Source organism: Sminthopsis crassicaudata, chromosome 5 (genome assembly GCF_048593235.1).
Source record: "Sminthopsis crassicaudata isolate SCR6 chromosome 5, ASM4859323v1, whole genome shotgun sequence".
Lineage (NCBI taxonomy): Eukaryota > Metazoa > Chordata > Mammalia > Dasyuromorphia > Dasyuridae > Sminthopsis > Sminthopsis crassicaudata.
Window position 1 is genome coordinate 289,397,415 of NC_133621.1, and position 19,227 is coordinate 289,416,641.

The 19,227-nt window shown below is 39.3% G+C and overlaps 1 protein-coding gene across 4 annotated transcripts in view; it reads right to left on the bottom strand.

Moving 5' to 3' along the window:
- Positions 1–19,227, bottom strand: part of IGF1 (insulin like growth factor 1) — a 105,592-nt gene that overhangs the window by 12,170 nt on the left and 74,195 nt on the right. The window contains exons 3-4 of one of the 4 annotated variants that reach the window (XM_074271409.1): positions 12,095–12,276; positions 9,294–9,345 (exon numbers count right to left, since the gene is read on the bottom strand). In XM_074271409.1, the coding sequence (XP_074127510.1) occupies positions 9,294–9,345; positions 12,095–12,276 (234 nt within the window). Of the gene's footprint in view, positions 1–9,132; positions 9,346–12,094; positions 12,277–19,227 lie in introns of all 4 variants that reach the window. The other 3 variants (XM_074271410.1, XM_074271408.1, XM_074271411.1) reach the window with 3 other exon arrangements.

The following is a 19,227-nucleotide window of genomic DNA, read 5'->3' on the forward strand; positions in this document are numbered from 1 at the left end:
GATGAAGGACATTGAATAGTTAGTCTAAATATTGCATTGCCATCCATAGTTAAGAAACCTAAGAAACTTAGACAACACTTTGGTGTCTCCTTGCAGCTCTAGCTAAGAACAGAATTGTGTGCATATGGTACCCTTGGGCAATCAGTCATAGAAGCTTACAGCTACAGGCAAAATCCTGACTCTGAAACGCAGTTCTTATATCTATAAAATGAGGACGATTCCTACCTCATTGGGTTAGTGTAAAATGTGAAGTAGGAAAATCTTATAGCATTATAGAATTGTGATCTAGGGGTGGGAAATGAGTTAAAACTCAATGTGCTCCTCTGTTTAGGGAAATGTTAGACTTAGACTGAATGGCAAATTATCAGTTCTTGAAAACCACTTGAGGTGTCTTAGACACTAAATGGTACCCCAAAGATGCTATTTTCATATTGAGAGCATCTAGATGGGATAACGGACGGCAAGCTAGCTCAAAGTTTGGGCAACTGAGCTTTATGTCCTGCCTCTGATGTACTGTGTGATCTCATATAAGTCATTTCATCTCTGAGATCTGGAGGGCAACAATCTTAGACCACAAATGGTAGAGAAGGTGCCATTCTTCATTGATAAATGGAGTTATTTCAACTGGGTGTTTCCTGTACCAGTGAAAATGATAGATCCAGTCCCTCTTTATCTCTTTACTTCGAGGCACAGGTCAGGTTTGTTCATAGAGAATTAATTTTTAAAAAAAATCACATTTGTGACACTTCCTAACTGTGTGACCCTGGGCAAGTCACTTAACCCCAATTGCCTCAGCAAAAAAAAATCATATTTATGATTTCTTTATAAGAGATGTTTTGTGCAAATGAAGTGAATGTTCTCTATAGCCTATGGACACACGAGAGAACTGATTTTGTGAACCGTTTTATGGCTAGCTTTGATCATCTGGAAACAAATTCAAAGCATAAAATTTGTCTCTAATGGAGGATAGCTTTCCATTTTGCTTTCTGAAAGGACTTTACCAATTTAGCCATTCCTTTCTGTTTTCCCCCTATGTATTATTTGAAAATAGACTACATCCTTTACCTATCATCCCAATCTCTATTTGAATTTTCTAGTTTAAGAATTGATTGTTAATTCTGAATCACTGACGGGTAAGAGTGAGCAGGAAGAGTGCCAAAATATAAAGGCATGTATAATTTTGAATAAGCCAATCTGCTTGGTTGAGAGATAAATCAGATGTTTATTTCCGATAGTACAATCGGAAGTGCAAACCTCTCTATAATATTTTGGTCCAATGAAAAGACTGCTAAATTTGAAGTCAAATCTGGCTTTGAATTTTGACTTTAAGTACTGCTCCTGATTCCTAGTGACTGTGTGACACTGGACAAGTCATCTAACATCAACTCTCTAAGGTAATCAGTTGCAGAGCAATCTATTTTAGAAGCAGGACTTCTCAATACCAGTAAAATCAGAAGTCCATTTTCTTTCCCCTATCCCTATCTCCAACCCTTCAGTTTAAGGCACAATTACTGCTTTAGCACTGTCATTTAATACCTGGATAACCTTGGTCAAAGTCACTTTAGCCATTTGGACCTTAAATTCCTCATCTGTGAAATGAAGGAATGATTTGGTCCAGAAGACACTGAAAGGTCATTCCACCTCTCCATCTCTGATCCTACAATCTCAAGAAGGGCTGGCCCCATGATCTTATCAGCTGTTTTTGAAAAACCTGATTTAACTGGCAGAGGTCAGGCTTGGGTTTTTTCATTGGCTCAGACCTCCCTTCCCAATGTTGACCTACTTCTAGCAACTTATTCTCTGGGCTAAGGGAAGCCTGAGAATGTAGGAAGCAGAGGAAGCTTCCCAGACCTCAGGCAGACACTTGAAGACCGAGTGGCCAATTCCAGCCTTGCAAGGGAAGTCAATTCCCTACCCTTCCCCCTTCCCTCCCAGTGCTTATCCTGGCTCCTTTTTTCCAGTGAAGTCCAGATATTTATTAATCCTAGGGGAATCATTACTCACCTCAGCTACTCCTTATTTCATAGAACACTTTCTCTTGTCTCCCTCCTTCTCCTTCTGTTCCCTTCTCTCTCTCTCTCTCTCTCTCTCTCTCTCTCTCTCTCTCTCTCTCTCTCTCTCTCTCTCTCTCTCTCTCTCGGCTTGGAGAGACTTAAATCAACTGATGCTGAGTGAAATGAGCAGAACCAGAAGATCACTGTACACTTCAACAACAATACTGTATGAGGATGTATTCTGATGGAAGTGGAAATCTTCAACATAAAGAAGATCCAACTCACTTCCAGTTGATCAATGATGGACAGAGGTAGCTACACCCAGAGAAGAAACACTGGGAGGGGAATGTAAATTGTTAGCACTAATATCTGTCTGCCCAGGTTGCATGTACCTTCGGATTCTAATGTTTATTGTGCAACAAGAAAATGATATTCACACACATGTATTGTACCTAGACTATATTGTAACACATGTAAAATGTATGGGATTGCCTGTCATCGGGGGGAGGGAATAGAGGGAGGGGGGTAATTTGGAAAAATGAATACAAGGGATAATATTATAAAAATATATATAATAAAAAATTTAAAAAAAATCTCTCTCTCTCAAAATCTCTCTCTCTCTCTTTCAAAATCTGTCTCTCTCAAACTTTCTCTCAATCTCTCTCTCTCTCTCAACCTATTTCTCTCTCTCTATCACTGTCTCTCTCTGTCCATCTATCTCTCATTTCTCCCCTTTTCTGTCTGTCTCTCATTATATGTTGTCACTGACTTTAAAAGGAATCAGAAACAGGACTCACTCCCCTTCCTCTGCCCCCAACTACATAGAAGTGAATTACTAAAGCAAGGAATTCTAAAGTGGAAATTCCAAGCCTTATAAAGGGGAATTTCTGCAGCATCCAAAAACAATAAATCTTTCCCCAATTACCACAGGTGTCCACGTTAGATCCAGTAGGCCATCTCAGACTATTTGTGATTTTTCTTTGTATCTTTAGCCTAGTGGTAAATAATGAAAATGCTTAATAAATGCTTGTTGATTGAATGATCTCTATTCTGAGATTGGATATCAATAAGCTTTATCTCATCAGTCTAACCTAAGAAAACTTTCCCTCTTCACAAAGTCATTCCAACTACTAATCTTTCATTCCCTAGTGGGTACTTATTGAATTAATAGGAAGACTGCCAAATTTGTGTCCTCGAAGAAGCTAGGTGGTACAGTGGACAGAGTCAGTGCCTAAATTAAAATCTAGTCTCAGATATTTATTAGCTGTGTAATTTTGGGCAAGTTTGCCTCAGTTTCCTCATCTGCGAAATGGTGATAATAATAGTACCTACCTTCTAGGTTGTTGTAATAATGAATAAAATAAAAATTAGAATTCAAGTACTAATTAAGTACTTAACAAAGTGTCTGGCACATAATAAGCACTATATAAGTGTTAGCTGTTATTTATAGCAAGTAGGTGGTGTGGTGGATTGAGTGCTGGACCTGGAGTCAAGAAGACCTGAGTTCAGATATTTAACTAGTTATGTGTGTCTAAGCAAGTCACTTGAACCTCTGCCTCCGTTTCCCCATCTGTAAAATGGGGAATGATAAAAGCTCCTATCTTCTAGGGCTGTTGTGGAACAAATGAGATAATTATGAAAGTGCTTAGCAAAATGCCTGGCATGTAATAAGTGCTATATAAATGTTAGCTATTATAATCTATTAGCTTGAAATTAATAAGGGAGGGACAAGAAAGGAAGTTATTTAGGGGAAGGATATTTCTTGAATGCAGGCTGGCTTTTTGACCCTGGACAAATCTCTTCTTCTCTCAGAGTTCTACACAACTCTCTAAGGCTATAAATTGCCAATCTGCCTTGGTAGAGAGTTTCCTCACCTGGGAGTTCCCTATACCTGTAATGAAATTACAAATCCGGTTCTTATTTTCTATTATCTCTCTCTGTTGTTTTTTTTTTTTTTTTTTTTTTTTTTTCATGCTTACATCCTAATGGTGCACTCATTGGAGGGAGGAGGTAATTTTGTTTGTTTTCAATCAGTTAGAAAGGAGGTTGAACATTTGGGAAAGGCACTGATTGGTAGCCTATGGAGAATGAAGTCCCAGAAGCAGTGGGAAGCCCGGAAATATCCCATATGTCTATTTATTTTGGTCTTTTCCTCATAAAATTTGTAAGAACTGGAGACTGCTCTAACCAAATTTTCTCCAGCCACCACAATTTGGATCCATTGTCCCATTCCGAGAACAACGAAAACACAGATTAGATGAGATTTTAAGAGATATGAGAAATGGTCATTTCTCTGAGAGCTCAGTCTAAAACTGAATGGCTCATGCATCACATGGGTTTAGAGGGGGCAGGGACCTCAGAGGTCATCTTGTCTACTCCTTTTACAGATAGGGAAATTGAGGATCTGTGAGATCATAGGGTGAAAACATCATTGAATCACAGACCTAGAGACTGGACGATTGCCCAGATATGGGGTTCTTCACATTTCATGTGTCCTGCACCCCTCTGGCAAGCCAATCAAGCAAAGTCTATGGAGCCTTTCCAAAAATCATATTTTTAAAAGCATAAAATAACAAAAAATAGGATTTGAAAATCATTACTGAAATATTAAAAAGTAAGCTCAAGTATCCCAAGTGAAGATAGTCTGGTGGAGTCAAACCTATCACTTTGGAAATAAGAAAATTGAAAACTATGAGGTCATACGTTTATAGAATCAGAGGATTTTAGGTTGATTTACTAGGAAATTTAGAGATTATTTAGTCTAATCCTCTAACTTTGCAGATGAGAAAACTGAGTTCTACAGAGGTCATGGGATCATTGAATCATAAATGGTTAGAACCTAAAGGTCATCTAGTCCAACCCCTTCAGATCTTAAAGTGTGGAAGTGATTTACCTAAGGTCATACACTCAATTTGTGTCAGAGAGAGGACTCAAATTCAGGTCTTTCTTTCTCTGAGAATAGCCCTCTATCCATTAATCCATTTTTTCTTAATCTCCATCCCACTCCCAATTCTGGGGCCTACTACAATATCTGAAACCCATTTGATGCCCAGCCATTATTTTTTGGAAGTATATACATTGATTTTTCAATGACTTTTGAAATGTAGGCTAACAATTTCTTTTTAAAGTCCATGGTGACCTATAGACTTCAGCAGAACATTTTTATTTTTATTTTCATAGTTCTCTGTGTGTAGGTATTCTAGTTGAACTGCACCTGCTGTCTAATATTTACTTGAGGCAGTTACTGGCCAGGCTACCCCCCCTTTTTTTTCTGAAAATGGGTAAGAAATCAAAAAGCCAAGTAGTTATGAGAACAGGGGATGGATGTGCTTGACCCAAAATCCTCTCCTTAACTTTGCTATCATTTTAATAGAGAGGGAAAGGAGTCATTATATTTTGCTTGTATTATTTTTTTTTTGGTCCATGATTTTCCAGATCTTCCTCTCTATTTATCTATTTGTGCCTTTATATTGGAATGGGTAACACTGGATTCTTAACCCTAAGTCTTTGTTCTGAGAAGAGGGAACAAGAGGAACTATTCCAAAACTTAATGAGGACAGAGAATGTCTTTTTTATTTTGGTATGCTACTCAGTGTCTAGCATGAAGAGGTGCTTTGCTTTAATACATATTATTCATTGGTCAAAGTGCTGAGCATTTTGGCTATGCATTCTGGGATTACTCAAGCTGACCATGGAAAGTTAGGTTTTTGTATTTTTTTCCCCTCGATCTGAAAAGATTTCTTGAACTCACAAGGACTTTTGCTACAAAGGTATTTGCTCTCATTCCTTTTTGATTTCTAGGATCATAGATTTATGACCATAAAGAAACTTAGATGCTATCTTGAATACTCGTCTTCATTTTGCAGATGAGAGAACTGAAGATAAATGACTTTCCCAAGCTTACATAGGAAATGTGAGAGCTGGGATTTGAATTCAGGGCTTCTGATTTGAGACATAGTGTTCTTTTCACCCTCAGAACCAATATTTTAATGGTTGATAGTCATAAATCATGACATCATAAACCACAAATTTAGTGCTGGAAAGGATTTTAAAGAGCATTTAGTCCAGGATTCTTAACCTGGGGACGGGTGTCCATTGACTATTTTAATATATTTCAATATTTAATATATTTTGATATTTAATATATTTCAATAAAATTAATTTCCTTTGAAATCCTGTGGGTTTATTTTCATGTATTGTAAAGATGACACCTAGGGGGCACAGTAGATAAAAGTGATGGGCTTGGAATCAGAAAGGAACTCAAATTCCTGAGTTCAGATCTGGTCTTAGAAACTTAATTAGCTGTGTGACCCCCAGCAAATCACTTTACTCTGTACGCCTTAATTTCCTCATGTGTAAAATGAATTGTAGAAGGAACTGGCAAACCAAACCAGTATCTTTGCCAAGAAAACTCTAGAGTTGGACATAATCAAAACAACTAAAAAACAATAACAAATTGAAAACATTACTCTAAGAATGTGTCCATAGCTTTGAGCAGACCACTAAAAGGGTCTATGACACAGAAACTAAGAATCCTCCAGACCTCCATTTTACAGACAAGGAAGTGGGACTAAAAGAAATTATGTGACTTGTCTAAGATCATACATACACTATGCAGCAGAGCCAGGATTTGAACCCAGGTCTTCTGCCTCATAAGTCAACACTCTCTCTATTGTACCATACTGCCCTACAAATGGGGAACAGATTATCATTGCATTTCTATTGAGTGAAAGTTAGGGATAGGAAGGGGATGATCCTAAACTTAGAGTTGAAAGTCAACTCTGAAGCTATCTAGTCCAAATCTTCTTTTTACTGATGAAGAAATGAAGGTAAAGAGGAGTCAAGTGACTTGGCTAACGCCACACAAGTGGTGTCAGAGAGAGAATTTGAATCCAAGTCCTTTGACTCCAAAACCAGTGCTCTTTGCACTGGGTGCCTCCTTGAAAATTTACAAGGTCATAGAATCATAGCTTTAAAGTTGGAAAGGACCAATCATCTCATAAGGAGATACAGAGAAATGAGATGATTTAGGACCTCATCCTAATCATGATTTATAGATCATGGAATCATGATTCAATACTATAGAATCATAAAATCATGATTTAAGATCAGAGAATCATGATTTTGGATCTTAGAGCTAGAAGAGTGCTCAGAGGTCAGCTATTCCAATTCCCTCTTTTTTACAGGTGCAGAAAGAAACTGAAGCTCAGAGAAGGGCAGGTGTTGTAGCTAGGAAGTAGCAGAGTATGGGTTTGAACCCAGGTACTGATTCCAAATCCAGTGTTCTTTTGACTCAAGTTTCAGGTGATGGCTAAGTGGATTGCTTTGTAGTCCTTTACTCAATGCCTTCATCATCGCGTTTGAGCTCTGAGTTGACTTTGGCATTAAATCAGTAGCCAGGGAAGAGAATGGAGAACAGATGCCAGGCATTTTAGGGAATCTTGGGATTGGGAACAAACCAGTTGCATTCTATTCAAAGGAGATCCCGAATGGCTTTCTTTAATTACAGGAACTCTTCAAGGCAATAAATAGTTCCATCCAGTGATATTAAAATGACCAGAAGACCCGAATGTAGGGACTGGACTTTGTAATTGCCTGGGTTTCCTCAAAGGCGTATAGGTGCCAGGGGCAAGCGAAGAGGGAACTGGAGTGTCTTCTGATTATAAAGTCATCCCTTGACTTGCCTTCATCTCCTTTGAGAGGTATAGGACAAAAATCTGTTTTAATGGCAGCTGTGGGGATTGATTGTTTTCACCCAATTCTTTCATTCATTTCCTTTCCTTGGTTATGTCTGGGCATCTTTGCATCCCCATTCAAGGAATCCTGGGTCTTCAATGAATCACAGGGGATTGTTAAGGGGTTTTCTGAAGCAGAACACGGAAGAGGACATCTTGGATTTTTCTTGAAGTTACTTGCCCAAGATCATAGAGATAGTGGCAGAATTAAGACTTGAACTTAGTTATCTGACTCTGAATTCTCCTCTTATTTTGCCATGCTACTTTCCTATAATAATTATAATTCCTATAATAATGTTTTGGTGCTTTGGAGGCTAGGGAGAGGGATAGGGGCTAGATCTGAGATTTCACTGGTGTTAGGAACTTCAGGAAGAGGAAACTTTTTCTACCAATGCACATTATCACTTCCTCTCCAAGTTATAATCTTAGAGAGTTGACTAAAATACTGAGAAATGTTATGTGACTTGTCCAGGGTCACTTAGACAGTATGTGTCAAAGGCAGAATTTGCATTCAATTTTCCTGATTTCAAGTCAACTTTCTCTCTATTATGCTCTGCTGCCTCTCAGTTTTGTTTTTGGATTTTTAATGAAGGCTTGATATAAATTTCTCATTGTACTCTCCAGAGCAGATGCAACTTAGAACTCCCTCTCTTTCATGGAATAAAATCTTCCAGGATTTAAGACATTTTATTCTTGTGTGTGTATCTATGTGTGTATGCATATATGTGTGTATATATGCATGTGCTGTGTAATTAAAAAAGATAGGGCCCAAAGGCCCAGGATATTGCTTACCCACTAATTTTATACTTCCACACCCTATTTTACAGCTCAGAAGAGGCAGGCTACCTCATTGGTCAATGGACCAAGTTCTGTCTTAACAGGGGACAAGATGATCTTTTGAAGCTTTTCCAATCCTGAGATCCCATGATTCTCTAAACTGTTCCCATTGCCCTCTGGGGGAGTTTGACCCTGAACAGAATTGGGAAATGAACCATGTGGGAAAAGGGAACTGTGAGTGTTCATAGACAGTTCTGTTCAAATGCTCGCTAATTTTTAACTCAGCTTTTGAGTGCACATGCAATAATGGAAGCAACTTTGGAAGTGTTCCTAAAAGTGGTTTTAAAAAACCAACCCTTCCTTTTAGTTCCTGTCATCCTTCAGCCATTATTATAGTTCTGCTTCATCTGCCTCATTTTTCTATTTCTAGTCTTTTTCCTTCTTGTATCTGCCATTGGACTTGCTCTGACACATTTCCCTTCTCTCCAAATACTTGGTTTTTTCCATGTCTTGTCCTACCCAAGGTTTCCTTTTTTCTCATTTCATTATATGTGCCATCTATTGTCACAATATTTTTCTTCTTTTTTCTATGTTTCCTGATTTTGTTACTTTCTCATAGTCCTTGCCTCTGTCTGTTTATTCCTTCTCTCCATTTTCCTGTTTTTTCCTCTGCGTTCAGTATTTCTATCTGCAGTCTCCCTCCTCTGCTTTTTCTTCTTTCCTCTGCTCTGCTGTCTCTCTTCTTTCCCCTTATTCTGCTCCCCTCCTGGGTGTTTCTCTGGCCCACCTTTCCTCCTCCTCTCAGCCTTCGTTCTCTTGTTGGTGGATGGGGGCTGATACTGCAAATATCACAAAAATAATTTCATTCAGAACAGGTGGTTCCTGTGGTGTTCTCGATGATAGTGCTTCTGTGCCAGCCTAGGGTCACTGAGCTTCATAGGTTGGGAAAGACTGAGTGTAGGGACTGAGTTATGTAATTGCTTGTAGTCCCAACATAGGGAAGTAAAACCAAAAAAAACCCCAAAACGTTATTTCCTATCTATCCCTTTATTCTCTAATTCAGCACCTGAATTCTGGAGTTTGTGGTCCTAACACAATTATGATTCTCCCCCTCCCCTCGCCCCCTGTCAGATTGTGTTCCATTTGATTCTCCTATTTACATTGTAAAGCATTGGGAAAACTGAGATTAGAAGGGAAAGGAAATAGATACTCCCTTATTCTCCTTTGGAAAAATTCACAACCATATTCATGTAGTGAATACCTCTTGATAACTTGATCCCAAGTTCCAGAAAGCAGTAGAAAGTATCCTCTCAATGCAACTTGTAATATGACACTTTCCCTCTATGCAAGCTGGACAAGACACTTACATAAGAGCAGAGGGGAGGGAATCCTATTTAGAACTCATTTGGGCACCCTTGAATTCCTAACTCTCTCTTTGGGCTTTGAATGCTGGGAACTTTACATATGGCAGCCAAGGACCAGTCATACATGTCACAGTGAGAATCTATATTTGAGCTTATCTTGAAGCTTTTGCAAAATGAAACTATTAGTTAACACACAAATTGGCTATTTTTAAAAAAAACAAGATCCAAAAGATCTTGAGGAGATCCAAATTGATTCCGTTGAGGAGAGCCAAAAGATATCCCTTGACTTCAATTTCTCCTAGCCCTTTTCTTCTCCCCCCACCACCTTCTTAGGGAAAGAGCTGAGGGATATAGATCCATTGTATCCCTCCTACCCTTCCACACATCTTAGCCCCAAATTTAAAAGACGATTCAAATTATATCACATTGTTTTCATCCAAGATTCACCCCCATAAGACTTGCTCACAGACAATGTCCCAGAAAGAAAATCCTTCCATGGATCTATCATGGCAGCATTTCCTTTAAGCAAAGTAGAAATTTGAATCTGGCATCTCTGAATGAGAGAGGCAAGATGGCAGAATGGGTAGACTGCTGATCTTGGAGTCAGGAAGACCTAGGGTCAAGTTTTGCCTCTAACATAGACAGGTTATGTGATCCTGGTCAAGTCACTTAGTCTCCTAGTATTCTAGGCCATTGGTGTTAAATTTGAATACAAACAAGGCCATTAAATCTTACATAAGGATGCCTGTGGGCCGCATATTAATTTTGAAAATCACAAATTAACATTATTTATGTTCTATTGCATTTTAAACAAATATTTTAACATTTGACATTTTAATTTGGTTCCTGCCCTTCTGGAGGGCTGGAGTTAAGTGGACTGCAGATTTCACATCTCTGCTCTAGGCAACTCTGCTACTATAACTCTCAAAGGAGAAAGATTCCTCACCTGGGAGTTCCCTACATAAATGAAGCCATAGGTTCAAGCTCTACTCTTATAACTAATAGTCTTTGAAATTAAAATCATGAAAAAAATTAGCCAGTGATTAAAATGGGGACTGATTGAAAAGATGTGCCTAATACATTATAGATAAATAAAAAATAATCTTCATAGGGGAGTAAGATACTTGTTAAATCAATATTTTCCCCTTTTCTTTATTTCTCTCTCTCTCTCTCTCTCTCTCTCTCTCTCTTTCTCTCTCTCTCTCTCTCTCTCTCTCTCTCTCTCTCTCTCTCTCTCTCTCTCTCTCTCTCTCTCTCTCTCTCTCTCTCTCTCTCTTTTGAGGCATTCAGGGTTAAGTGACTTGCCTAGGGTCAGATAACTAGTATCTGAGGCTGGATTTGAACTTGGCTCCTCCCGACTCCAGGGACAGTGGTGTTCTATCCACTATGCCATGTAGCTACCACTAAACCATTATCTATAATTAATATTTATAATAATTTTGAAAAGGCACACAGTTTAAAAATTGTCCTGGGAACATAGTCAGTCAATAATTAATTAATGTCATTAATAATACTTTTCCTGAGTATCAATTTGTCCATTTTCCTTAATTAAGAATGATTAATTAATAATTACAACTTTTAAAAAGGTACAAGGCTAAAAGTACTGGGCATACCATTGATAATTAATATTATTAACTAATCATTTTCTGGAGGAGAAAATACTTATTTAACTTTTCCATATTTAATAATGATTAATGAATGAAAGTAATGCTTTTTAAAAAGAGAGATTATTAAAAAATACCTGGCACTGAGTTAATAATTAACATTATTAATTAATAGTAATTAATTTCCTAGAAGAAATAAGATACATTCTTGATAATTATTAATCAATCATTATAAAGATTTAATTAACATTATTATTGAATACTTATTATTTTCACGGAGGAGATAAGACACTTGTTTAAGCATCCTCTATAATTAATGATTGTTATAATCATGATGATTCTTAAAAGGTACTTTGTTAAGAAGATATCCCTGGCCCAGAGAAAATGCTTAAAGAATTTCTTGACTGACTGATTAGGAGACAAGGTAGAGAATTAAGTAAGCCTAAAACTAACAGGACTGACGAACACCTGAGGAATTAAGGGCCCCTGATGAGGTGGGAGGGGGAGGTGTTTCTGAATTGTTCCACTAGGTATGACATGGCACCCTTGGCTGAAGCGGGCCTGTAAAGGCCTCTGTGTTCTATGCTAGGGAAAGCAGGCTTCCTCTCATCCTAACCTACCTTTTGGGCTTTGGGCATATCGGTGTGGCGTTGGGCACGCACCGAGCGGGCTGACTTGGCTGGCTTAATTGGCGCACAGTACATCTCTAGCCGTCTCAGATCACAGCTCCGGAAGCAGCATTCATCCACGATCCCTGTGTGGTGTAAACGCCGACTGCTAGAGCCATACCCAGTGGGCTTGCCTAGATAAGACAAAGAGAAGAATGATGTAGCCTTAGAACAGAACATGTTTCTGCTTAAAATTAAAAAAAAATAATAATGTCAAACACTTCTATAGCATCTTAAGGTCTGAAAGGCACCTTGCTTGCATTATCTCATTTTACCCTTATAACAGTGAGGTCAGTGCCATTATTAACCCCATTTTACAGATGGGGAAACTAAGGCTGAAGGGTGCCTTGACTAGAGTCATACTACTGGTGAGTATCTGAGGCAGGAGTGAAAGTCAGACTATTTTTTTTTCTTTTGAGACAAACTTAAATGTTTTCAGCCTTAATTCCTATTTTTACATAGAAAATTTAATTAAAAAGAGTAGTTATCCTACATTTAAACTAGGGATGAGAATCAACAGATTTATTTGACATTGATTCATTTGACTGACATTGACTGGATATGGCCTTGTGCTGAGTGTCAAGGTAGAGATATTCAACATCCATCATGGGGGCAGTTAGGTAGTGCAGTGGATAGAGCACCAGCCCTGAAGTCAGGAGGACTTGAGTTCAAATCTGATCTCAGACAACTTAACACTTCCTAGCTGTGTGACCTTGGGCAAGTCATTTAACCCCAATGGCCACAGGGGGGGAAAATCCATTATACATAGGAATTCATAATAAGATCCTTTAAAACAAAACATGCTCTAAAATTTTATAGATGTTAGATGTCCCAGTATGGAAATGCTCTTCACTGAAACACATCAGCAGCTTCTCTGTTTTAGAGATTTGCCGGGAAGTACTGAGAAATTCAGTGATGTGTTCACCATTCTACAGCTATTATGTGTCAGAGGCAGGATTCTCTCCAGGCCTTCCTACAACACATTACACTGAACAGAATACTGGCTTTAGAATCCAGTTTCAAATGCCATTGTGGCCATTTACTATTGGTAGGAAATTGGGCAAGTTAGGTAATTTCTTTAGGTTTCCCTTTTTTCTTTTGTAAAATGACTCAATGGCCTCCAAAAACAATCCCTTTCCAAATCTATGATCCATTATTATTCCCCATCACCTTGAGTTCAGTGATAGTTTCCCCCTTCCCTCAGTGGGGAAGTTAAGACATTCATGAAGCCTTTTTCCATATTTAAGCCCAACTAGACCCTTTTACTCGCTTCCCATGACCACCTGCCCCTTCACTCAGAGGGCTGATTGGCTCCTCCAACTCTAGAACCAAAATATTTCCCACTGATAAAATGAGAGACCGGACAGGTTGGCCACAGGGCTCAGGGCAGCTGGGAAATTATAATTCCTCATGACTGTTTGTGGTATCCCTGGGAGAGTGATACTGCTTTCCTCTCTGGGAGCAGATCTAGGAGGTGGCCCCCACTCTAATGTCTGTCAGGGAGGGACAGAGAAGCTGGCCCTCCTCTCTGTCTCTGTGGTTTTCTTTGCTGGTGTTACATCCACTCTGTCTCCTTGCTTTAGCAGGCGGCTTTACCCTCAGCTGAGAATCAACTGGCCCCCTGAGTTCTATAAACAATGTTTTTTGTTTTGTTTTGTTTTATAATCTTTTCCAGAGACCGTAAATTGGAGGAGAGGGGAAAACAAGCTCACGTGATCCTCGGCAATTCACAGAGGACATCCATAGGCTTTTTTTTTTTTTTTTTTCTTTGCTAAGTTACTGGACATTTTGGGAGGCCAGAGGAGTCAGCCCGCCAAGAATAGATGCTAAACTCTGGTTTCCTTTCAGAAAAGATGAAAACGTGGAAGAGAATACAGGAAGTTTTTCTCTCCCACTGCCCTAGAATGCATAAAGGGCACAAATTGCTGGGGACTGGAGGGCTGTGGAAATAAACACTCTTTATAAGATGTGACAAGGAGTTTGTTTTAATCAAGAGAGATCTGGTAATACAGGGTGGGACCCAGAGGCTTTCTAGCTTGGCCATTGCTGTGGAGGCATTTTCTTTAGGATCATTGATTTAGTGCTGGAAATGATCTTAATTAATATCTATCTAGTTTGCTCCCTTTGTTTTTCATCTGGGGAAATCAAGGTCCAGAAAGTGGCAAGGACTGGCTCAAGGGCACACAGTCACACACATGGCAGAACTGGGCACTGAAGGGGGAATGGAAGAGGCAGCATTTTTTTTTTTTCTTCAGTGCTGGCATATATACCTGAGCTTCCTGCCAGTAGAGGAAATCACTAACTCTCATCTGTGGTTATTATCTCTTCCTAATGGCCTTAGAAAAGTTTTATAACTGAGGACACAGAAGCTCAATGAAGTTGTGACTCTCCCACAATCACACAGTTTCAGGACAACGTAAGGCTTGGACCCATGGATAAGAATGGTCAGAAAAAAATGATAAGGTGTCTCTTAAGGACTTTGGAATTGATTGTATGACATGGGAGACATTGTGCTCCATGAATTTAGGTTTCCCTTTTTCTTTTGTAAAATGACTCAAGTGATTTCTAAAAACAATCCCTTTCCAAATCTATGATCTATTATTACTCCCTATCACCTTGAGTTACAAACACAATTGATTTAGTTCAGAAGAAATGGGAGATGTGCAAAGTTAGAGAAGCACCACAAATATTCACAGAGACTATTTTTTTTTTTTTTTTTTTTGCTGAGGCCCAGGGTCACACAGCTAGGATGTCTTAACTGTCTGAGGCAAGATTTGAACTTGGTCCTTCTGGTGCCCCATAGGGACTATTTGTGCCCGACCTGTGGCAAAGCATTTTAAGCTCATATTGGTCTGATCAGTCACAGATGGACAATGTAAACTCAACTCTGACCTAGTGAGTCATTTTGATCCACTTTGGTTGATTGTTAGTGTCCTTCATTTTCAATCAACCAAACAACTATTCACTTCAAGTTGGGAACGGATATGTGGGATGAGTTTGAATCTCTTCTAATTTAATGATTTTGGAGACCCCGCTGGTTTAGACTCAAGTTCTAATTCATACTATTTGCCTTAAAGGACCACTATAAACCTCTTCTCAGTGGTTGGGAGGAAGTCATTTAGATGGAAGGTCTAGATTCCACATTTGGGTTCCCGGCTCATCTCTTTTCACCCCTCCAGAGCGAACACAAATAAGACTTGCCACCACTGTAGACTAAAACAGGAAACCCAATGCAAAGGCTGTGGAACAAAATGCTGAAGCTTCTGTCTCAAAAGAAATTGCTTTCTCAAATGGTCCCTCAATCTCAGCCTCTGCAGTTAATGACTGATTTTCAGAAGAGATAATCCTAGTTATACCTGCTTTTAAACGACCCCTTTCTATCCTTCACGCTGGCAAAGTTGACACATCTCTATTATTAGACACAACATCGACAAAAATACCTTTGTGGGGCATTTCCTCTAGTGCTGTCCCTTATAACCAGCCATTTGAAAATCTCTCATTTCTATACTTAGCCACGATAGCAAGTTAACATTTAGATAGCACTCTTTATGTTCCAGACACTGTGCTAAATAAGTATTTTACAAGTATTATTTCATTTGATGCTACAACAATTCTGGGAGGGAGGGGCTATCATTATCCCCATTTTGCAGATGAGGTTAAGTGACTCAGCCAGGATCTCACAGCTAGTAAGTATCTAAGGCTGGATTTCAAGTCAGGTTTTCTTGACTCCTCGCCCATTGCTTTATCCACATAGTGGATAGAGAGATGACCTTAGGGTCAGGAAGAACTGGGTTTGAGTCCCGCTTCTGGCATATATTGAACCCTGCCTCAGTGGCCAGATTGCATCCAAAGAGGTAGCTTCCTCCCACTTTCAATGAAATAGCAGGCTCAGTGTCTTTACTTAGCCAAATAAGTCAGCTTCCTCAGACCACTTCCATCATTGTGGGTGTTGGGCTAATTATAGGGGGAAAAAAAATGCACCTGGTGATTGGAGCTGTCCAAAAAATGAAAAGGGCTTTTTTGGGAGGCAGGGGGTTCCTCTGGAATGGCTCTCTTGGAACAAAGGCTGGAGAGTGAAAATTGATACATGTAATTTCCCTTCCCCACACTCTGTGGTCCTGCTAGCCTGACCTCCTTGCTGACCCTCAACGACACTGGACACTGCATCTATCATCTCTGTTCCTTCTCCCTCATGCTTGGAATGCACTTCCTCCTCATCTCTGGCTCTTTGATTCTTTTGTTTCCTTTAAAACTCAATTTGAGTACTGCCTTCTCCACAGAGCCCTTCCCAGCATGCCTCTGCCTTCCCAGCTCAGGTTTCCCTCCATCTATTCTGAACATATCTTATGTATATTCCTTTGTGTTTATGTTGTCTCTCTTAGACTGTAGGCTTCTTGAAGGGAGGGACTATGCCTTTTCTTTTATTCCCAGTATTCAGCACATAATAACTGCTTACTAAAATGCCTCTTCATAGAAAAAAAAAAGCCTTTACTGATTCCCCAGTTGCTTTCTTTGAATACCTCTACAAATTACCTGGCTTTATTATGTGTATACTTTTATATGCTGTCCCCAAAGTCTACATGCAACCATTTAATAGATATTTTAAAAGTCTTCATACGTCTATGTAATAGCTATTTTAAGTATCAAAGTTTAAAAGCTATTTGAGGCTATTGAGACCCCCAAGAAGTGCTGTCCCACAAGAACCCATTTTTGTGAATTTTATAGTCCTTCAAAAGAATGTAAGGTCCTTGAGGGAAGGGATTTTTTTGCTTTTTTTTTTTTTTTTTTCAGAACTTGGCATTTAGTAGGCACTTAATAGTGATTGATTGATAGATGACATAAGGGATTTATTTTCATTTGGAGTGGATGAATAGGTTGCTGAGATTCCCTCTTACTCTGACTATCCATCCCACTGATGGTGAAGATGAAAAGATTTGAATTTAGAGTATGTGATGTGGGTGGCAGTTCTGTCTATGCAATGTATTACCCGTGTGTTCTTGGGGTAATTCTTTAGACCTCATTTTTTTATATGTAAAATAAAGGGCTTGGTCTGGAAGGCCTCCGAGCTCTCTTCCATCTCTGGCTTGGAGACCATGATCCTTTTTGGAGAGCTACATTAATCAGTATGAGCTGATCTCTCTCTCTCTCTGTGTGTCTCTCTGTGTCTCTCCTCTCTCTCTCTCTCTCTCTCTCTCTCTCTCACACACACACACACACACACACACACACACACACACACACACACACATCTGGAAAGAGAGGCCTGTGGCAGGAAAGTGCAGTAGATCTTACTTCCTTGAATCTTCTGACCCTTCACAGCAAATGCCAGTAGGGCTGAGAGGACAGGGCATGGCTCCTACGACTGCCACCACTGACTTAACTAGTGAAATTGTATGGGACAATCTTGGGGAATCCCTTCCCCCAGACAGTGGGATGGAGCTCTTACTTGTCAGTTGTTAGGGGGGTCCTGAATAGGAGCTTAAAGGAAGGATCACCCTGGGGAAAGATGAATCACAACCATATTTACTGATTCATTCATTCATCTGATCAAAAAACATTTTAAAAATACACACTATTTTTACATACCAGACTTTGTGCTAAGTTCTGGGGCTAGAAAGAAAAAGCAAAAATCGACCTTGTCCTTAAAGAACTTACAGTCTAATGAGGGAGGGAGACAATGCATACACATACAAGTTTATGCAAGAGATGGACTTCCCTCTGCAACATACTCTTTTTGATTCATAACTTTGACCTCCTGGTAGGATCTCTGAATTCATGGGCCCTATTTAGCTCCTTGGATTTGGTTACCTCATGGGTCAAGTCTGACTAAATTTGCCATAATATCACTCTCTGAGATCATGATCTAGACCATGCTCTCTTTCCTGGAGAGAATTCTTTCCCTGGCGCCATGTTGTATCTTAATTTACAGCATCTCTGGTTTCTGCTCCCTTCCTAGGGGGTAGTGGTTTAGCGTATATCATAATGTGGGTTTTCAAAATAATGTGCTACATATGTACAGAAAATGAGATTACCTCAAATGATTCTCCTTTCTTTGACTTTCCTCCTATCTCCACTTTTCCCTCTCTTGCCTCTTCTTCACTCTCCCTTCCCCACCTCTTTTCTCCTCCTTTCACTTCCCTTTCTTTCCCTTCCCCCTCATTCCCCTCCCTTTCCCTCTCCTCCCACTTTCTCTCTCCTTTCCTGTCTTCTCCCTTTCTTTTTTTCCTTTATCTCTATATTGTTTCCCCCAGAAAACTAAACATACCAAAAGTTATCCCCAAAGCTAAAACTTAAATGTTAATAAATCTCAATTCCATTGCTTCTTTGTCTATTTAAAAATGAAATTAATTATACTGTTGGGTTCTTAGCTCATAGGTATTGGTATCAACAGCATTTTAGTTTAGTCTACAGACATCCTGTTAACAAGGGAGTACGGTGGGATGGATAGAATGCTGGTTTGTCATCAGGATTCAAATTCTGATTTTGTTCTTTCTTATCTGTGGACAATTAACTTAATTTCTGTAGGTCTCCATTTCCCCATCCATTTGATGAGGAAGTTGGACCAGGTGACCTCTGGATGGTTTCTTTTCCAGCTCTAAATCAGCAGTTCTGGGAAGCATGAGACATGTGAACATCTTTGATAGAGAGAGTTCCCACATCAGGATTTCCTCACACTGAGAAAACGGAAACTTCTTCCCAGACTCTGTGTGTACATAGTCAAACAGTGGCTACAAATTGGCAAACTCACCCAAAGTTACCCTCCTTCTTTGTCCTAAATGTTTCTTTTTATCTTTAGATTCAAATCAAAGGAAGCCAAGAAGACTGCACCAAGATCAGTCATGTATCTCTTCCTTCTCCTCAATCATGTTACAAAGTGTCTTTCATCAGTGAGTAAGGACTGAGAACATTGAGTTCAGCAAGTGATGATTGGGTATATGAATATACATTTCCCATTCCCATTTTCTGCAGTATCACATTGAATCTAGGATAGTCTTGACTTTGGGGACCCCTTTTTATGCTCTTCTCTGTTATTATAGTACCAACAAAAAGGTCAAAAGGGAAAAATTATTGGCCTTTTAAAGTGA